This window comes from Nicotiana attenuata, unplaced genomic scaffold (assembly GCF_001879085.1).
Source record: "Nicotiana attenuata strain UT unplaced genomic scaffold, NIATTr2, whole genome shotgun sequence".
In the NCBI taxonomy this organism is placed as follows: domain Eukaryota; kingdom Viridiplantae; phylum Streptophyta; class Magnoliopsida; order Solanales; family Solanaceae; genus Nicotiana; species Nicotiana attenuata.
This window is the reverse complement of record NW_017670290.1, coordinates 233,517-252,905: the sequence shown is the minus strand read 5'-3', so window position 1 is coordinate 252,905 and position 19,389 is coordinate 233,517. Positions and strand designations below refer to the sequence as shown.

General features: G+C 35.0%; 2 protein-coding genes across 2 annotated transcripts; both read left to right on the top strand.

Moving 5' to 3' along the window:
• The first annotated feature begins 7,288 nt into the window (after positions 1 to 7,288).
• On the top strand, positions 7,289 to 7,830 carry LOC109237314. Its single transcript, XM_019403609.1, has 2 exons — positions 7,289 to 7,408; positions 7,522 to 7,830. The coding sequence occupies exons 1-2, from the start codon at positions 7,289 to 7,291 to the stop codon at positions 7,828 to 7,830; spliced, it is 429 nt and encodes a 142-aa protein (XP_019259154.1).
• A 5,001-nt stretch (positions 7,831 to 12,831) lies between these two features.
• On the top strand, positions 12,832 to 15,477 carry LOC109237325 (probable folate-biopterin transporter 7). The gene is made up of 2 exons (XM_019403620.1): positions 12,832 to 13,409; positions 14,104 to 15,477. Exons 1-2 carry the CDS (start codon positions 13,079 to 13,081, stop codon positions 15,159 to 15,161), a joined length of 1,389 nt encoding a protein of 462 aa, XP_019259165.1. The 5' UTR covers positions 12,832 to 13,078; the 3' UTR covers positions 15,162 to 15,477.
• Positions 15,478 to 19,389: the final 3,912 nt, after the last annotated feature.

Below are 19,389 nucleotides of genomic sequence, written 5' to 3'. Positions count from 1 at the left end.
TGTCCTCATTTGATTTAAAGGGGGCAACCCTCCATGGTAAATTGATATCTTCAATGGGCCGATTTTAGGAGGATGTCAAGTATTTGCATTGAAGTCCAGGGATTCTCTATGTCTTCAGGTTCGCCAAACCTTCAAGTTTGTTGGTCTCCAAGTCCGCCCTCTGCCTTAAAAAAAGGGGAAGAGAAGAGAGACATCAAAAGGAAACACAAGTATAAGGAAAAGATTGCCTGGCACAACGTTTCAAATTCAGTGAGACTTGAACTCAAGATATTTGTGATAATATGGCTCTTAAATTTTGATTGATGGCAAGTAAGACATCTTCCGATCTCGAGGCTTCCATACCAAGATATGAATTTTTGTGAGACTGCGCAAATCTGGAATTGATGGCGTGGTGCAATGTAAAGTTGATTTCAAAATATTATCTGGGACGATTCCGAAGTTGTTTGATTGAGAATTTTGGATATATTCTAGATCTTGAAGTCTAGTTTTCAATAAATCAAACGGTTTCTAATTTTGACGTTCCTACACCAAGATATGAATCTTTTGGTGAGACTGCGCAAATCTGGAATTGATAGCGTGGTGCAATGTAAAGTTGATTTCAAAATATTATCTGGGACGATTCAGAAGTTGTTTGACTGAGAATTTTGGATATGTTCTAGGTCTTGAAGTCTAGTTTTCTTGGAATCAAACGGTTTGCAATTTTGATATTTCTACACCGAGATATGAATTTTTTGGTGAGACTGCGTAAATCTGGAATTGATAGCGTGGTGCAATATAAAGTTGATTTCAAAATATTATCTGGGACGATTCTGAAGTTGTTTGATTGAGAATTTTGGATATGTTCTAGGTCTTGAAGTCTAGTTTTCTTGAAATCAAAGGGTTTGCAATTTCTATATTTCTACACCGAGATATGAATTTTTTGGTGAGACTGCGCAAATCTGAAATTTTTAACATGGTGAAATCTAAAGTTGGTTTCAAAATATTATCCGGCACGATTCTGAAGGTTTTTGATTCTGTATTGGACATATTTTAGATATTGAAGTCATCAAACGGTTCATTATTTGGACTCTCCCACGACAAGATATGAATCATTTGTTACAAGCACGTAAAGCTGAAAATTATGCGACTAAGATAAAAGTCGAACAATGTAAAGCAAAAGAGAAGCTGAAATATTTAAGCCCTCGAAGTCTCCAAGTTAAAGTCTTCAAGTGTATTCAAGTTGAAGTCCCTAAGTTGAAATCTTCAACCCCTTCGGTCTTCAAGTTGAAGTCTTCAAATTCGCTGATCTTCAAGTTGATATATTTAGGCCCTCCAAATCTCAAAGTTGAAGTCTTCAAGTCCATCGGTCTTCAAGTTGAAGTCTTCAAATTCGCTGATCTTCAAGTTGAAATATTTAGGCCCTCCAAGTCTCCAAGTTGAAGTCTTCAAGTCCGTCGGTCTTCAAGTCCGTCGGTCTTCAAGTTGAAGTCTTCAAATTCACCGATCTTCAAGTTGAAATATTTAGGCCCTCCAAGTCTCAAAGTTGAAGTCTTCAAGTTCGTCGGTCTTTAAGTTTCAGTCTTCAAATTCGCCGGTCTTAAAGTTGAATTGTTTAAGTCTCCGAATCTTCGAGTTGAAGTCTGCAAAGTCCGCCAAATCTTCAAAGTTTTCCAAGTGTTCAAGTCGATGTCGTCTTCGAGTTGAAGCTTTATAACTTTCCAATCTTAGGGTGGACATATAACTCCCTTTGCACCTTAAGTTGGCCTCTTCGCGAGTTTGTCCTTAAAAGGAACTATAACTTTCCAATCTTAAGGTGGACATATGAGTCCCTTTGCACCTTAAGTTGGCCTCGCCGATAGTCGAGCAATATTTAGAGTAATCTCTCCGATAGTCAGGCCACATTGAGAGTAATCTCTCCGATAGTCGGGCCATTTTGAGAGTAATCTCTTCGATAGTCAGGCCACATTGAGAGTAATCTCTCCGATAGTCGGGCCGTTTTGAGAGTAATCTCTCCGATAGTCGGGTCATTTTGAGAGTAATCTCTCCGATAGTCGAGACACATTGAGAGTAATCTCTCCGATAGTCGGTTCATTTTGAGAGTAATCTCTCCGATAGTCGAGGCACCTTGAGAGTAATTTCTCCAATAGTCAGGCCACATTGAGAGTAATCTCTCCGATAGCCGGGCCGTTTTGAGAGTAATCTCTCCGATAGTCGAGCCACATTGAGAGTAATCTCGCCGATAGTCGGGCAAGGATGAGTACTCATCCCCTCACACCCGAAGATTGTCTTCTTCATGCATGGATCATCTCGTTGAACAAGAACATATATTTCTCGCTTGACCTACCAAAAAAAATGACAAAAGAAGAAAAGCACAAGAAAAGAAGAAGAAATTACCTTCTCGTCAATGCTTCCGAGTCCACAAAACTAGACTCAAGTGTCTTGCGAAAACTGCGAATTGATGCTCAACGATTATGAGCACAGGGGTTTATATAGATCTCAAAAGGCAGCTGCGAGAGGACAAATACCGATGTAGGATATTGCAATTGTTTTTCATGTCGGATTCGGCTACTACATTGTTACTTCGTAATAGGATTGGTCTTCGCAAGAATCCAAAAGCAATTGAAATTGCTATTTGGAATTGAGATCACTGGCGGTTAGCTGTCCTTGTCGCCCTACACCAAGTCATTATAGGAAGACTTCCTTTGTCTCCTTATTAAAGAAGTATAAGGAAAAGAAGTGCAGGTTTATACACTCACGTGGACCATTAGAAATAGTGAGTGCTTTGAGCTTGGTAAATAAATCCTTCCATGAAGCTTAACATCCAAAGCTTACCTAACTTGGCAGAAAACATAAATTTTGCTAAACAAATCCTTGGACGTGGGAAGTCAGCAACCTTTATATATTTAAGAAACAAATTGTGATGTGGAGACTTCATAGCTATTTCTAGCAATTTAATGTTTTACTTCAAGCCTAGTCATTTAAGGTCAACAAGTCTTGAAGTAGGGGGCATTTGTAGGCATACGAAATTTATTGGATTTAAATTCATAAAATTAATTTGGTCTATATTTTAAATTCAAGATATATTGGTCCAAATAAATATATGGGCTAATATAATCTATCTATACTATATTAAAAGCATGAAGGCCTTTAGCGAAATGTCGTTCGCCTTTTTTACCCTTCATAAATATCATATATGTTGGATAAAATTGTAATTGCAACTAAATTTAGATGTTTGATTTTCTTTAATTTCATTCCAAATTTGGAGATTTGAATAAATTTGTGTATATTAGTTTTTCAAGCGCGAGTTAGAATTAAACATTAGTGTATGTAACAAAATTCTATTCCATCCCGTAACAATTCTGTTTTACTTCAACCAGAACAATCATTAATGTATCACCACAATTAATACTTACCTGAAAAATGAGCAATTACACGTGCATGTAACATAATTCTATTACATCCCGAGTTTCTTCACCACTAGAGTCGTACACGTATATTTGTTTTTGATACCAAGTCTTTGTGGAGTCCAAGTTAAAATCACACATTAAATTATCATCACAACTAATAATTCAATATTTTGGTTATTCTTATCTTTCTTTTAAAATTTAAACCCAACTAAGTCACATTAATTAAATTTCAAAATAGCGAAAAGGAAAGAAAGGAAACCAAATTCCAATAATCTTACATATGTATAATTCAATATTTTGGTATTCTAGTTTTTTTAAAGAAAAAAATTGAAACCAACTAAATAGCAGTATATTTCAAAATTACAAAATCGAGGAGAAGAAACTGATTTTTCTTAAAGTAAAATATGCAAAGAATTTTTTAGGAAATACTCCTAGGATAGAGGTTTCTTCTTTGAAGACTATGTCAGTGTTAAATTGAGTGTTTGCGCTCCTTTGAGCATGTAATTCGTCGTAAACTCGTGATAGGGTATGTTGGTAGCAATATCTTGATGATTAGATTTATTTTGCTTCTTTGAGAGGAATATTTGGTTGATGATTTTTTTTTAAAGATATTGGCGAATGATCGAGGACTTGAAAAATTTATATGACTTTTAAAAAGTTATTAACCAATTCAGACAAGGTACACACGCAACGCGCTTATCATGAGACTAGTTGAATTAATTATATAAGTCCAATATATATGGATTAAATAAATAAGTCTTAATCTATTGGGCTAGCCCATTTAATTGTGCCAAAGTAACGAGCCCACTTCATTAAGCCCAAGATGTCATATTCCTAGAGGCCCAGTTTGGTGACACGTGTCAAATGACGTGGCGCGCCAAGTCAAGCGAAAGAGCCAATAGGATCATGCCACGTGTCAAAACGACAAGGCATGCCCAGTCACACTGAAAGGCCAATGAAATTGCGCCACGTGTGCAAGTGACATGTTCTGGCCAATCAAATGTGGTCATGTCACACTTCAATTTGATTTGTCGGAAAGTATTTGTTCTTATCATGACTCCTCCCTTCCACAACTATAAATAGGGGTCTTCATAACTCAGAAAAGACACCAGAAGTTATAACAAGAAGCAAGAGAGAGCTCGTGGATCAAACGCCGCAAATTTCTCTATAAGTTTCAAGCTTCAAGCAATCAAGTTCAAATTCAAGAAATCAAGTTCAAGCTCAAGAACGAAGAACGAATCAAGATCAAGTTCAAGCAGTCAGGCTCAAGCTCGAGCTCAAGAACAAGATCATCGTTCGTGGAAACAAATTTAGATTCAAGATCAAGCTCAAAGGCCCTTGAATTTATTTACTACTGAAAAGAAGAATCAGAGGATTCATAGAGATTGTAACACTCAAAATATTCGAAATAAAATACTACGATTGTTGCGATATTTTTCGGTCTTGATTTTATTTTTTCGGCGCAAATTTATTGTCCACAATTATATTAAAATTATGTTTGAGTAATAAAATAAAAATTTACATAATTTAAATAAGAAAACAATTCGTATGATATGTGTAATATTAAAAATTTATATACAATTCAAATTTAATGTAAAAACTTTGAAATATAAGGGAAAAGTTAAATAATGATAATGAGTTTTACAATTACCGATTGACACGCAATATATATTTCCATTTATTATTTTATAGTTTAAAATTAAATGGTGGCAATTTTGGACTTCCAGTTTTGGTGCCTCCGATTACGTTACTGAATTAATTAAAAAACTATACTTGATATACATAAATTAAATTATAAGGATGTAATAATAATATCTTTGTTTCTTCTAAAATTAGATGTATCATTTGAATTTGACGTGCAAATATTAAGTATCCTTTTATTAATTAAGTATTTTTAAAATTTGATATTGAATTAAAGAGTATGATGTGTACTTATTTTTTGTACAAATGTTAAAGAATGAATGACTGTTTTAAGGTTAAAAGAACGTTCAATTTTACATAAGGATTTGATCTATCGATTTTGAGTGAATTTAAAAAGAATGTTCTTTAACTATATCTTTTAAAAAATGTTATTATTTATGCGACCTAATGTTAAATTTAAAATTATGGATATTTTGTTACTCCATATGCTTTTTATCACAATTTCTCAAAGATTTATAAATTAATACAGATTTAATGTATGAAAAATTACTTTGAATCATTTGGTGGAATCAATGACAAAAGAAAAAGTTTTCCTTTGGTGAATTTTGTATGTAGGTGAACACAAAGCCACCGGATTTTGTAGGATTTTTAGAAGCCATAATTTGGTGTTCGTAGGCTTTAAGCTTGTTTCTATTCATAAAGACTTTAACGTTGAACTTTGTTTTAGAAAAAAAGTGGCAAATTCATTAATGATCTCAAACTCCTAAATATAAGTAGTTTATATATAAAAGGAGATTTAATGCTTTCAGTATCGTTATACAAAGAAATACATATTTAAATAAGGAAAGATTTAATAATCAAAATTTTTACTAATTTTAAAATCCTTAAAATTAGGAAATAACTAAATTACTATTTTTTTAAAATATAATATATCTTTAAGGGTTTGAAAAAGAACGAAACTTTCCAACTGAGGGGATTAAAATTCAATCGAAACTTTTTTAGTGAAGAAATCGAAAGGAACTAAACTTTTCTAACGAAGGAATTGAAAAATTAAATGAATTCTCTAAGATTTAAGCTTTCCTATAATGATAAAATTATGATCGAAAAAATAGTGTGCATATTATTTTTGACTATTCTTAGAATCCCGTTATTGAACTCCTAGAATGGAAAGAAATCAAATATCAAAGCTCTAAATATTAGAAAAATAATTAATTGACTATTCCTATACATTAGGAAATTAACTAAATAAATATTTCAAATATTAGGAAAATGATCAAGTGACTATTTTATTCAGTGCGAACTCTCTTTCTAAAGGGCAAAAAAGACGAACGATATTTCGCTAAGGGCCTTCGTGCTTTTAATATAGTATAGATAAAGGCTAGGTTTGCAATTGATGGTTGGGTATTGGTAAAGACACCTAACCAGGGTTATAACTAATGTAGGACAGGGGTAAAGACGGACCAATAATGAACAGACACGTGAAAATGTGGGGTCTATTCACTAATTATAAATATTTAAAAAAAGAAAAACTTCAACCGTTAGCCAAATAATGACATAGATAGGCTAAATGTTTAACGGTGGTGGCATAAAAATAGCGAGCTTTTAACGGATGGCACTGATAGACCATTTCTGTAAGTTGAGTAGCATTTTAAGGCCTTTTCCGTATTATTAAACTATAACTAATTCTCATATCGGAAAAGGTCCACATATATATACCCTCTGTTAGAAGTTTGGCCTAATTATACCCCCGACGTTATACTTTCTGCACAAATATACCCTTATAGCCAAACGGCAGCCTAGCTGGATATTTTCTCCATTCAAAATTGACACATGTCTCATTTAAAACGGAAAAGGGTCAAATATACCCCTGTACTATTGGATATAGTATTTAGAAAGGCTCCGTTATACTATTGGTACTTTTGACTCCCTACCGTCACAGTATTGAATATTTCTACCCTTTCATTAACGGAGGGGACACGTGTTCAATGCTTGTGCAATTTTCAGACCCAACTTAAATACCCATCTCACAATTAACTACACGACCCACCCATTTCAATAACCCAATACCCAATTAAATGAAAACCCCACTTAAATAAAACCCTCGTCTGTATCAGTTTTATTCGTAATCTAACTCCTCTCTACACTGAAATTGTGTCCTCCATATTTTGTTGTTTCCTCCATAGTCGAACTTGAATTCGCCTGTATCTGTTCGATTTTGTTTCTTTCCCTTATCAATTTAGGCTCGATAACTAAAACCACCCATGTCTGAATCCAATTGTTCTTCGAAAAGAAGGTGCTTTTGTGGTGATATTGCCAACAACTTCACTTCAACCACTCTTTATAACCCTGGTAGGAGATTCTATAAGTGCGTGAAACATGAAGTAAGTCATATATATCTATAGATTTATATGCCGTTTATATAATTTTGACATTTGTTACAAAGTTCCAATTTTGTTAGTTTTCTGAGCTATTTTGTATTGATTTTGTTTGTAAGAATGAATCATGTGGTTTTTGGGAGTGGCAAGACGAAGTCTTACCTGACAGAGCTTTGGTTGTTATTAACAATTTCAAGTCGAAGTTTGATGTTGCTCAAGTTCAGTTTATTACCCTGAATAAGGCATTGGATGCGTGCAAGATTGAAAGGGACAGACTGATGCAAAAAGTGGATGCATTAGAGGCTATAAATATTATTGAAGCAAACAAAGCAAGAGAGTTGGAAGAAAAAGTGTTGAAGTTGAAGATGTTCATTATAATTTCATGTGCGCTATTTGTTGAATTTGTTACGGCTTTCTTGATGAAATGAAGCTCAGAATATGTAGAATTGTGTTGGTGGACATTATGTAGTATTTTGTAATGAAGCTTTTGATTTCATTAGTTTATTTTGTATTTCGGATAAAGTTAATTGCAATGAAGTTTTTGATTTCATGTCCTTTGCGTTCAGTTTTTCTTAGTTAGTGTGTATTAAAAAGGTATTGAATGCACTAGTTGCTTGCATATTTCAAGTGAACACAACTGCAGAACTGCATATTTGTACCTGCTGAATACAACTGCATATTTACACAACTACATATTTTGAGTAAATCAACTGCAGAACTACAGAACATACCTGCATATTTCCTTAACAATACCAACTGCAGTAATTAGCACACAATTGGCTTTAACTGCAGTAACTATACCAATTGCAGTAATTAGCATAACAGCAGAATTAGCAAAACAAAGGCGACATCATTGACATTCAACATTAACCATCTAAAATGTACTGTCACAGCAGTAAATACATGTCTTGATAATTGGATGCCATTCTATAACCCCAAAAACTTACAATACTAAGTTATAAAATGACATCCATTTCAAGTTTCAGTACTAACAACATCAAAGACCATTAAATACTACAAAAGTATAGTCGGATTGCACTAATTACATCCCAAAAACAAAACAAAATAGTCCCAAACTTGAGGTTCATTTTCCTTTCCTTGCTTGCAGCTTCCCAATCCTCTGTTGCCTTTGCTTCTCTAGCTGATTCCCAGTTGTAGCAGACTGTCCCTTCCAGGTAAGTGATGGTGGTGTATATGGAAGATCTTTGGGCCCACTAACACCATTGGTGTCACCTGTGAAGTTAATTGATCTTGTCCCAGTTGGTATAGCTATTTTTTGCCTCTTTTGAAATCTTGTCATAATTTCTGAGATATGCATAGGCCTAACAGCAGCATCTTCATCATTGCCAAGTTCTGGGATGTTAGCATCTACAATCTTGCTTGACTGCCCAACTCTCCTAGTTGTAGGTGTTGGCATAAAGGTAAATTCGGTGCCTTGACTGGGTTGAGATACTGGAGGTGCTGATAAGCTTATATCTTCTTCTGTTTCCTCATCTATTAAAGAACTTTGCTTCTTTTGAGGTTGCTTTGCCTTGCCTTTCCCTTTTGATGGCTGTTAAACAAAGAAGATAATTCAGGTAATATACACAAACACAAATAAAGCTAAACACAGCTAGATAATTAGGGTAAATTACCATGCCACAGGTCCTTGCATTATGGTTTGATTGTCCACATTTACTACAAGTCATCACCCTACCCTTTCTGGACAAAGACCACCCTCCTTGCCTTTTAATTGCTTCATTCTTCTCCCTGTCCCTCTTAACCTTTGGCCTGCCAGCCATCTTCACAAAATCTGGTGGTTCCATTGCTTGGGAAGGTTCAATTTTCCAAAATTTTTCTCCAGGAACAGGCCGTAACTTGTTTTTGTAAGTCAATAAGTATGCCTCCTTGCTAAACCACCAATGCATTCCTGTAAGTGGGTCTATATTTACCTTTTGCATGTCTGACATGAAAGTGATCCCTTCACCATCTTTGAGGTTCAAGGAATTCTTTAGCAATTCCATAAACCAAATCCAGGTTTCCTTTGTTTCTTTGTCAACAACTGCCCATACCAAAGGGTAGAAGTGATTGCTACTATCCTGACCAACGGCAACTAGCAATATTCCCTTGGCCCTCCCCTTAAAAAATGTACCATCAACACCAATATATGGTCTAAGCCCCAAACTAAAAATCATTTTCATTGCTTGAAAGCAAATTTACATCCTAAGAAATCTTCTTTTCCCTTCAGCAAGTGCATTATTTGAAAGATTGATAACAATATCACTTCCAGGATTACTTTCCCTTAATGCAATAGCATAAGCCTCAAGCTTATTGTATTCATCAGTAAAATTGCCCTCTAGAGTCTCCAATACCATCCTCTTTGCCCTCTTGCACTTCCCATGACTAACATTTAACTCAAATATCCTCTTCAAGTCAGCCCTCATCTCCCTTACCTTATATTTTGGATCATCTTGTAACTTCCTCTTAAAATATTAAGCTATTGTGTGATAGTCAACAGTAGAATTATCAAATGAAGTGCCACAACTATGGTCTGGATTTAGGGTCTTAATTTTAACCCCAGCATCCCCTTCCTTGGATACTAAACAAACAAAAGGGCAGTCTTTTGTGTTTGTGCAAGTATACCTAACCCTAATCTTGTCACTCTTCTCCAATTTCAGTTCTTTCTTATTGGCCAAAGAATACAACTTAAGACACTTCCTAGCTTCTGCAATATCCTTAAAGGTCATACCCTTATACAACTCCTTATACTCACTAAGTTGTTCAGTTATGTCCCTATTTTTTGTGATTTTAACAGTTTCAGTTCTTCAGAATCATACCCATCAGAATCAGCACTAGAGTCAGACCCTATATCACTCAAGCTGCAATCAGTGCCGACCTCATCCACATTATGGTCTACAATATTGGATATACTATGCAAGGGAGGATCACATTCATCAACAGCTAACAAGTTGATTACTTTATATTCATTACAAATTAGCTTCAACAAATATCTAATACCCTCATCCCCTACAATCTCATAAAGTGTACCACAAAGGCCTTCAACTATTAGTTGTTGAACCCCTACATACCCCAGATTTTCTACAAACTCATTGACTAAATTAGTAAAAGATAGAAGGTCTGGGTCATACCCTTTCTTAATGTGCTGCACTTTCTTTGGGTATATCACTTGTGGGTTGCAAATCCAGTCACTTTAAATATTAAGTCAATTAATACCATCACTGACTTTCTGCAAACATACAACAAAGAAAAGACAAAAAAAAAATTTAGAAAACAATAAAGAATTCTAGCAAAAGAGGCATAAAAAAATAGGAATAAACATGTGAGGCCCCCCCTCCCCAACAATAAAGAAAGACAGAATCTGCATTTACAGTGGCACTATGAGGGCCCTCCCTTATAAAGAATTCACAACACAACAAATAACCCCAAAAATGCCCGACATGCAAGTGATTTAAAGGACCCATTTCTTTACTACCAAACAAAAAGTCACCAAATTTATATGGGACTATATAGATAACAACATAAAATGTAAACAATACAAAAATAAGAAACCCTAAACCACCTTTAAGAAATTATTCGAAACCCTAGAACACAAACCCTATACCAGCTAGAACATTCAACAAAATAGCATAACAAATCGACTAAAAAAACAAAAAAGTGAACAATTTCATGAAGAAGGATGGTACCTTTGAACTCGTCCAACCCTAAATCGCCAAACTTCATGCGCAAACCTTCTATCGCCAAACTTCAGTAAAGAACTCGGACTTAGAAAAGAGAGACAAAACTAGGGCTGACCGGTGTAAAATGAGAAGGGTTTTTATTTAAGTGGGGTTTTCATTTAATTGGGTATTGGGTTATTGAAATGGGTGGGTCGGGTAGTCAATTGTGAGATGGGTATTTAAGTTGGATCTGAAAATTGCACATGCATTGAACACGTGTCCCCTCCGTTAATGAAAGGGTAGAAATATTCAATACTGTGACGGTAGGGAGTCAAAAGTACCAATAGTATAACGGAGCCTTTCTAAATACTATATCCAATAGTACAGGGGTATATTTGACCCTTTTTCCGCATTTAAAATTATCCATACAAATTTAGTTAGAACCCAAAAACCCAGATTCAACAACTCGCCCATACCCGACCCATTAATATTTTAACACCCCTAAAAGAACTCTTAAAAATCTCTTCCTCTTTAATTTTTATTCCCTTTCCAAAACCACTCTTGAAAATCTCACCTGAATACTGGAGAGATGACCACCTAAATATCTTAATTTGATATCTTATCGAAAGAAACGAGAGCAAATAAGTATGAATGAAAGAGACTCAGTTCGCCCGCTTCAATTTTTCTTAAAACTCTAACAATGATGATTTTGAGATTTCTTCCACAAACTAACGAAACAATAGTGAGACTTCAAGGTTAAGCTCAATTCATAAATAATCATCAACGATGTTCAAATCTGAGTTTTGAAATTTCAAACATCAAGCTTCAAATTTAGGTGGTATTGAACCATTTCTCTTACCGTAAACAAACTTCAGTAGAGCTAATTTCTCAAGATTCCTATTGCTTTTGAAGTTAAAAACTTTTATGGGTTATAAGAATCATCAAGATTGTTCAAAGATTTTAATTTGAGATGAATTCTAATTATTGACACCCAAGGGAACATGAAGAAGCAACGGAAGTCTAGAGTTGTTAGTTCACCAATTTCTAGGAGGAGGAAGAAGGTTGCGATAGAGAGATAAAGAGTGACGAGCAAGGGGTTATGCAGGTCTGGTCAGTAGAGAGGAAGGAGGAGTAATTGGGGTATGGGTGAGAAGGGTATATTTAACGGGTCGGGTATGGATGGGTTGTTGTATCTGGATTTTGGGTTCAAATTAAATATGTATAGATAATTTTAAATGAGACATGTGTCATTTTTTGAATGGAGAAAATATCCAGCTAGGCTGCTGTTTGGCCATAAGGGTATATTTGTGTAGAAAGTGTAACGTCAGGGGTTTGATTGGGCCAAACTTCTAACGAAGAGTATATATAGACCATTTCCCTAAAGTTTAGGGGTATATTTGATTCTTTTCCGTTCTCATATTACTAATGTTGCAAAATTTGTATTTAAACCAAACGATCCGAAAGGTGACTATTACATGTGCCGTTTTAGACGATTTAAGATTGGCAGTTGCCACCATGTGAATATGTAAAGTGTGGGGTAACATGCTTTAAACTTTAACTTTTTACCAAACTTTGTGTCCACAAATGAATAATTGAATCTTGTTAGTACCTCCTCTTACTTTATGCCCCAAAGACAAATGAAAAAGATACGCAACTAAGTAAAATAGGCAGACAATAAAATACGAATCTTCCTACGCATACTCGACGTGAATACTCGCCACGTTGTTATATCCAGAAACTTTGGGAAATCTTACCAGTTGCCACCCCCCTACAGACCCCCCCCCCAACCACCACCACCAACAAAAAAAAGAAAAATCTCATTTTGCTTTTACCTGCCACTGTCTTGGATCGCACAACGAATCTTGGAATCATACCCATTTCACTTTCTTTCTGCAAAATTGCTGTCAAAACCTTAAACCATTGAATCTGATCAAAGGTATCACCTTTTTGGGTAGCAACAATTAATCATAGTATATATATATTATCAAGTCAGGTAGATCTGTTTCGGAGTAAAATAATTATGGTATCATCTGAGAGTATCAGAGAAAGAGGGAGAAGAAAAAGAGACGGCGGCGGAGGAGGTGATAATGATAGTAGTAGTGGTGGCAATGAGAGTGAAGGGATGAGGAAATTGTTGTTAGGGTTAGGATTTTTGGTGCAAGGATTCAGGTGTTTCCCTTGGATGGCTGTTAATTTTTTCCTCAAAGATGGCCTTAAGGTGGACCCCTCCACACTTCAGATTCTTCAGAGTTCTGCTAATCTTCCTATGGTGGCTAAGCCTTTTTATGGAATTCTATCTGATTCTTTTTACATTTTTGGCCAGCATCGTGTTCCTTATATTGCTATTGGAGGTATGCACACATTCTCTTATTGCTTGTTTTACTTGCCCTGTTTTCTTCTCTTTTAGTGGCTTTATTGTTAGTGACATGTACATAGTGTTTTTGCAACTTGATATTTCCCATTCTTCACAATCAAATTGATTATAACAACAACAACCCACTGGAATCCAACGTCTAGAAAGGGTAATATGTACGCAGACCTTACCCATACCTAGGAAAAATTGATTATGAAAATGAATTTTGTATAATATGAATAAGATATCACCCTTGTCAGCTGCCTCCATTTTTTCCTGAACAGGAATAGAAGGTTGCACGAAATGCTAAATTAGAAAGAAAAAAGAAAGATTGCACCTTTATATGTTCACCACTCTGTAGGTTGTATTTACTTTCTAGAGTTTTCTGTGATTTACAAAAGATTAGTTGTTTACTGAATATGAAATTGCAGCATCCTTGTTCTGTTGCAAAGGTGGGAACTGGTACTTGATTGATAATTTAGTTATCGAGATTCGGCAATTCTAGGCAGTAATCCTAAAGTAGTAAAAGGCAAAGGACAGAAGAGCTTCTTTATTTGTTTTGTACATTGTGTAATGGAGGTTGATTAGAAGATAGGGTTCCAGAAGCAAGTCATTTTGCGGTTTTATTGTAGTTTACTGTAGTCACACAAATTAATGTGCATTTGAACTCACTTGATTATACTTTTGTTCAGCTTTTCTGCAGGCAGTGTCATGGACTGCTATATTCCTCTCTCCTTCAAATATTTCATTTTTTACAATCACTCTATATCTCTTGCTTGGAAACTTGGGTGCTTCAATAGTTGAGGTTGCCAACGATGCCATTGTTGCGGAGTTAGGAAAACCACCTAGTTCTTCATCCAAAAATAAGCAACATTCTTCATCAGGTCAGCTCCAGTCATTTGTCTGGATCGCCTCTTCTGTCGGTGGAGTACTTGGTAACCTTGCAGGCGGTATTGCCATTGATCGTGTTTCCGCTCAAGTGATGTTCCTTATGTTTGGCATTCTCTTAACTATTCAATTTCTGGTTACGATTTTTATTCATGAAAGTTCCTTGGACCTTCCCAAGAGTCCATCTAATCTTGGAATCAAAAAGCAACTCTCAGAGCTTCTAGATGCATTGCGGAAGCCAGAGATTTGTTATTCAATTTTGTGGTTCGCAGCTTCTTATGCAGTAGTTCCAGCTTTAACAGGAACAATGTTCTATTACCAGACACAACATTTAGGTATTGAATCATCAGTATTGGGTATATCTAAGGTATTCGGGCAGGCAGCAATGCTGTTGTGGGGTATAATCTATAACAAGAACCTGAAATCAACGTCTCCTAGGAAGCTAATCTCAGCAATTCAGGCTACTATGGCTGTTCTGATGTTTTCGGATTTCTTATTCGTAAAGGGGGTATACAGGATGTTTGGTATTCCCGACTCATTGTATGTGGTGCTTTTTTCTGGCTTTCTGGAGGTTCTCTACTTCTTCAAGATTTTACCCTTCACTGTTGTTATGGCACAGCTCTGCCCTCCGGGGTATGAAGGATCTGTCATGGCATTTCTCATGTCTGCCATAGCACTGGCTGTTATTATAAGTGGCTATTTTGGTGTTGCACTGTCATCATTTGTCCAAGTGACAGGGAATGACTTCTCGGGCTTACGACATGCCCTGTTAATACAGTCAGTATGCACACTTCTGCCGCTTTATTGGTCATCATGCATACCTGATGGTGTCAAACCGAAAACCAAATCAAAGGAAGGTTGATGAGCTCTAGCAGTGAGTGTTAGTCATTTCAGCTCAGCAGTAGTTCAAACTTTCCTTCCCCTCGCCTCGGCCTTGGCCAATTTCCTGGGAATACACTTGTCTTTCCAGGAGGATCTCAATACAAAACTTTGGGAAGAAATTCACTTCATAATACATATAGAGTTTACATAAGTGAATAGTTCATAGTTTAGGTTTTCGGTTAGTGCTATTCAAAGTTTAGCATTGTGTCTTATATTAGCATTCGCTATTTAATAATTTAATTGGTTTATGGCTTTAGCTCCAATTAGCCTCTTGTTGATGTTGTCTTCAGTTTAAAGAAGCTCTATACCCTTGAGATGAATTTAAATGTTGGTGGACGGAGTTACCCTGTACTATATTGCTGAGAAGTAACAGGAGCTCTAAAGAAATAGCCGAAGTGTGCATAAACTGATCTGGACACCACCATTATTTTAAGAAAAGGAAAAAATTGAATGATAAGAAACGCTTTGAAATTCTGAATACTTGAGTTTTAGCTGGTAATCATCATCATCATATACTATATTATAAGCATGAACGCTTTTAGGTGAAGTTAATTTACCATAATAACCTTCAAAAATTGAATGACCAAATTATCCTCTACCTAAAATTAAAATTACCTCCCATTAAATGATATTTTGTACTTAATACCCTTTTTTAAAAAATTTACAACATTAATCATAGGCCAAACCCATATGCGGCCCCTCTAACTTAGCGCCAAAATTCATATGGACACCTCAACTTAGCTATATTTCATTTAAGCACTTCAACTATATTTCCTCTGTTCCACTTAAACACAATTTTGACAACTCTAGGCAAGGCTAAGTGCGTGAATGCTACTTGCCACTAAGGGTGTTAAAACGGGCCGGGTCAGCCCGATTCCGGACCGGCCCAGACCGGTAGAACCCGGAACCGGCCCGGCCCGGCCCGGCCCGGTAAGGAGGGTTGGGCTGGGCTGGGTAGGGGGGTTGGGGTGGGTTTGGACGGTTTAAATTTTTGAAACGGGTTACCCGGCCCGGTAAAACCCGTTAGATGAACATTGCCGTTAAACCGGTTAACCGGCCCGGCCCAGACCGGCCCGGAACGTGAATATAACATGAATATACCGTGAATATACCATAAATATACCATGAATATACTATAAATATACCATGAATATACCATGAATATACCAATTATTGTATACTAATTAACATAATTTAAAATTGTTGGAATTTAACATATAGTGTATATATTTAGGGTATAAAACTATAAATGCTCAAATCATAGAATATGATGGTAACGCATTATTTTTAAAATATGCTATATATGTGTTATTTTAAGATTTTAAGACAATTTGTGTTATTTTAAATTATTAGACGTATTTATGCTTAATGATTTAGTTTGTTAGATTAATTTGAAGTATTATTAATTTATTATGCATGAAAATTTAGTTTACTATTTATTTGTTAATTTACTTTTTAAATACAAACTTTAATTTTGTAATTTTGAAATAAATATAGCACTTGCAATTTATAAGTGCAATTTGTTCCCATCTTCCTTGTATTCTTTATGTTAGTACTTTGTATTAATACTATAACTTATAATATTTATACAAAATCCAAAAAAAAAATTAAAATTATACTAAACCCGGCCCGGCCCGGCCCCCTCAACCCGTAACCCTTATGGTTCAATTTTTACCCGGATGAACCCGAACCCGTTAAACCCGTTAAGACCCAACCCGTAACCGGCCCGGACTGTAACCCGTACGGGTCCAAAAAATATAAGCCCGGCCCGGCCAACCCGTTAAACACCTTTACTTGCCACTGACATGAAAATTAACACCACTAATAAAGAGACAAGTCAGCAAAAGAAAAAAAAACGACAATGGAAGAAGAATCATTTCTTTTTTCTATTTTCTTGTTTACTTTCTCTTTTACAATTTTTTTGCTTAAACCATCTATCACATTATCAGACATTTTTATGGCCCTGCTGCAAAAGTCCATCACTGATAGCCAGACCCATTTCTCACTTCTCCCCAAGAAAGCCACCACCTAAACATGTGGAATAAAAACCCATATCTGAATTGAAATTCAAGAACAAAATTGTCCATAGAAATTCCAATAACCACAAACTATCTCGGGTCAAAATCAACCAACCCACATCTATGAAATTAAAAGAACAAATCAAGTGGGGATGAAAACACAACCTCCAAAAATTTCAATTCGAAATTTAAAGCTTTAAACTCGAGTGGGTGTTAATAGAGCTTTTAAGTTTCAAGTTTAATCTTTAACTGATATTGTCAGCAATAATATGAAATTTTTAATTTTTCTTAAAGCTTCAAATTTTTGAAGAATCGGGTAACAAGAATTTCAAACTGATGTTACCCAAATTCATCATCGAACAGAGCAACATAAATGGAGGGGCCAATAATTTTCTCTTTTTATGTACCAGCGAAATTCCTACAATATTTGGAAGGTTTTCCTCTTATTTTTCTTCATGACAGTGGAGGAGGAAGGGGAATAGTGGAGGAGGAGAGAGAGGGTGGTGATGGAACTTTTGGGGAGAAGAATATAAAAAAGGAAAGNCTTTTGGGGAGAAGAATATAAAAAGAAAAGGAAAATATTAAATCAGATCCAATCACGCGCCTAAGAGCCGTGAACTACAATTTTTTTGCCATTTCAGTGTTTTGTGTTAAACTGGTGCAGTAAAAGTATAGTAAAAGTGTTTCGGTGGAATATGACTTAGTTGACGTGTTCAAGTGAACTTTCTTTGATAGTTTAAGTGTCTGTCTATGTATTCTGCCTTAATCATATATCATATATCATATTTATATTTATATTAATTATGTTTATATCTATATTTATATTATTTATTTATTATATATAATTAAAGTTAGATTACCAAAATATTCAAGAAAAATTGAATTACAATTTTGTCCGTCAAGTAAATACAGCTTACATAAAAAATTTGTACAAAAATGCAACTTACATTCTATAAAATAATAAAAAGGTAAAATATTTCATAATAAATAGTAAAAATTAATCAATAATGGTGTTGAGTCTCTTCAATTAGTTGTCATGCATGTACCTATCAGAGATAAATTTTACCACTTCATATTCTATTTTCTTCGTTTTCTCTTAATTTGACCTTTCAATTTTTATCCTAAATTCTATTCTAAATACGGTTGATTGAAAACTCTTTTACTAGATTCATGTACAAAAGTAGAAAAATTTTATAGAGTTATAAATAATACTTATGTTATTGAGTCTCTTTCTCTTCTCCTAATTAATTAATATCCATACAATCCATATTTATATCTTGTGTTTACTTGTAATTAAAACAAAACTCTCATTATCAATAGCCTTCTCTTCTCCCATCTTCTTATAATCTCTACCTTTTCAGATTTTAAGTATTAAAAACTAACATTGGATGCAAAATTATAGGAAATGCTTACCATCAGTTCAAGTGGCACGAGTGAGATTAGGTTTGTACAGCAAAGAACAATTTCTATATATGACCCCTTCAAAAGTTCACTGAATTGATGTATTTTTATGAGCTACTCATTCAATGTCCATACCATGAGCACCTTTGATCAAGTGCGCCAAACTCAATTAACACTCCATCCAAAAGGAAATTGCAAGGGTGCTGACTGCTGTAACACATAAATGACAAAAATGCCCTCATGATGAAGCAGGTATTTGATATCCTCACTTCCTCACTTATAGTATAGGAATAGATGTTTCTCTTAATAGTAGAATGTTAAGGTTTAGTCAAATATGGGAAATGATTGAAATATTATTTTTGGGACTCAGTCATGCCCCTGCACAACATTCATATTTTTCTTAGCTTGTTCAAGTATTTTTTATCTACTTATGTTCTCAATTGGCGACTTATCTTTATTACGGGTTGACTAGTGTCTATAATATGCTTTATTCTTATTGGTGGAGCTGATTATATTTCCTTTATTTTACATCTTTTGTTATATGTCTATGTATTGACCTTTAATATTACAGTATGCAGGTTTGCAAAGTTAATTCTTAATTTAATTTGGTACTGCATTTTCTTGCATCAATCTTTTTATGGCATAGTTTGCTCTCCTAATCACTATCATCACAAATCTTTGCTAATGATAGATTAACTAAGAGGGAAGAAGGGAACATACACAAAATGGCCAATTAATATGCTTGCAACTCATAAAATAAAATTATAATAATTGAAAAAAATATTTTTG

Excerpts from the sequence above, each read along its gene's own strand:
- LOC109237314 (XM_019403609.1), top strand. The coding sequence starts at position 7,289 with ATGTCTGAATCCAATTGTTCTTCGAAAAGAAGGTGCTTTTGTGGTGAT. Across the intron at positions 7,409-7,521 it reads ATAAGTGCGTGAAACATGAA|AATGAATCATGTGGTTTTTG; the intron begins GTAAGTCATATA and ends TTTGTTTGTAAG.
- LOC109237325 (XM_019403620.1), top strand. The coding sequence starts at position 13,079 with ATGGTATCATCTGAGAGTATCAGAGAAAGAGGGAGAAGAAAAAGAGAC. Across the intron at positions 13,410-14,103 it reads TCCTTATATTGCTATTGGAG|CTTTTCTGCAGGCAGTGTCA; the intron begins GTATGCACACAT and ends ACTTTTGTTCAG.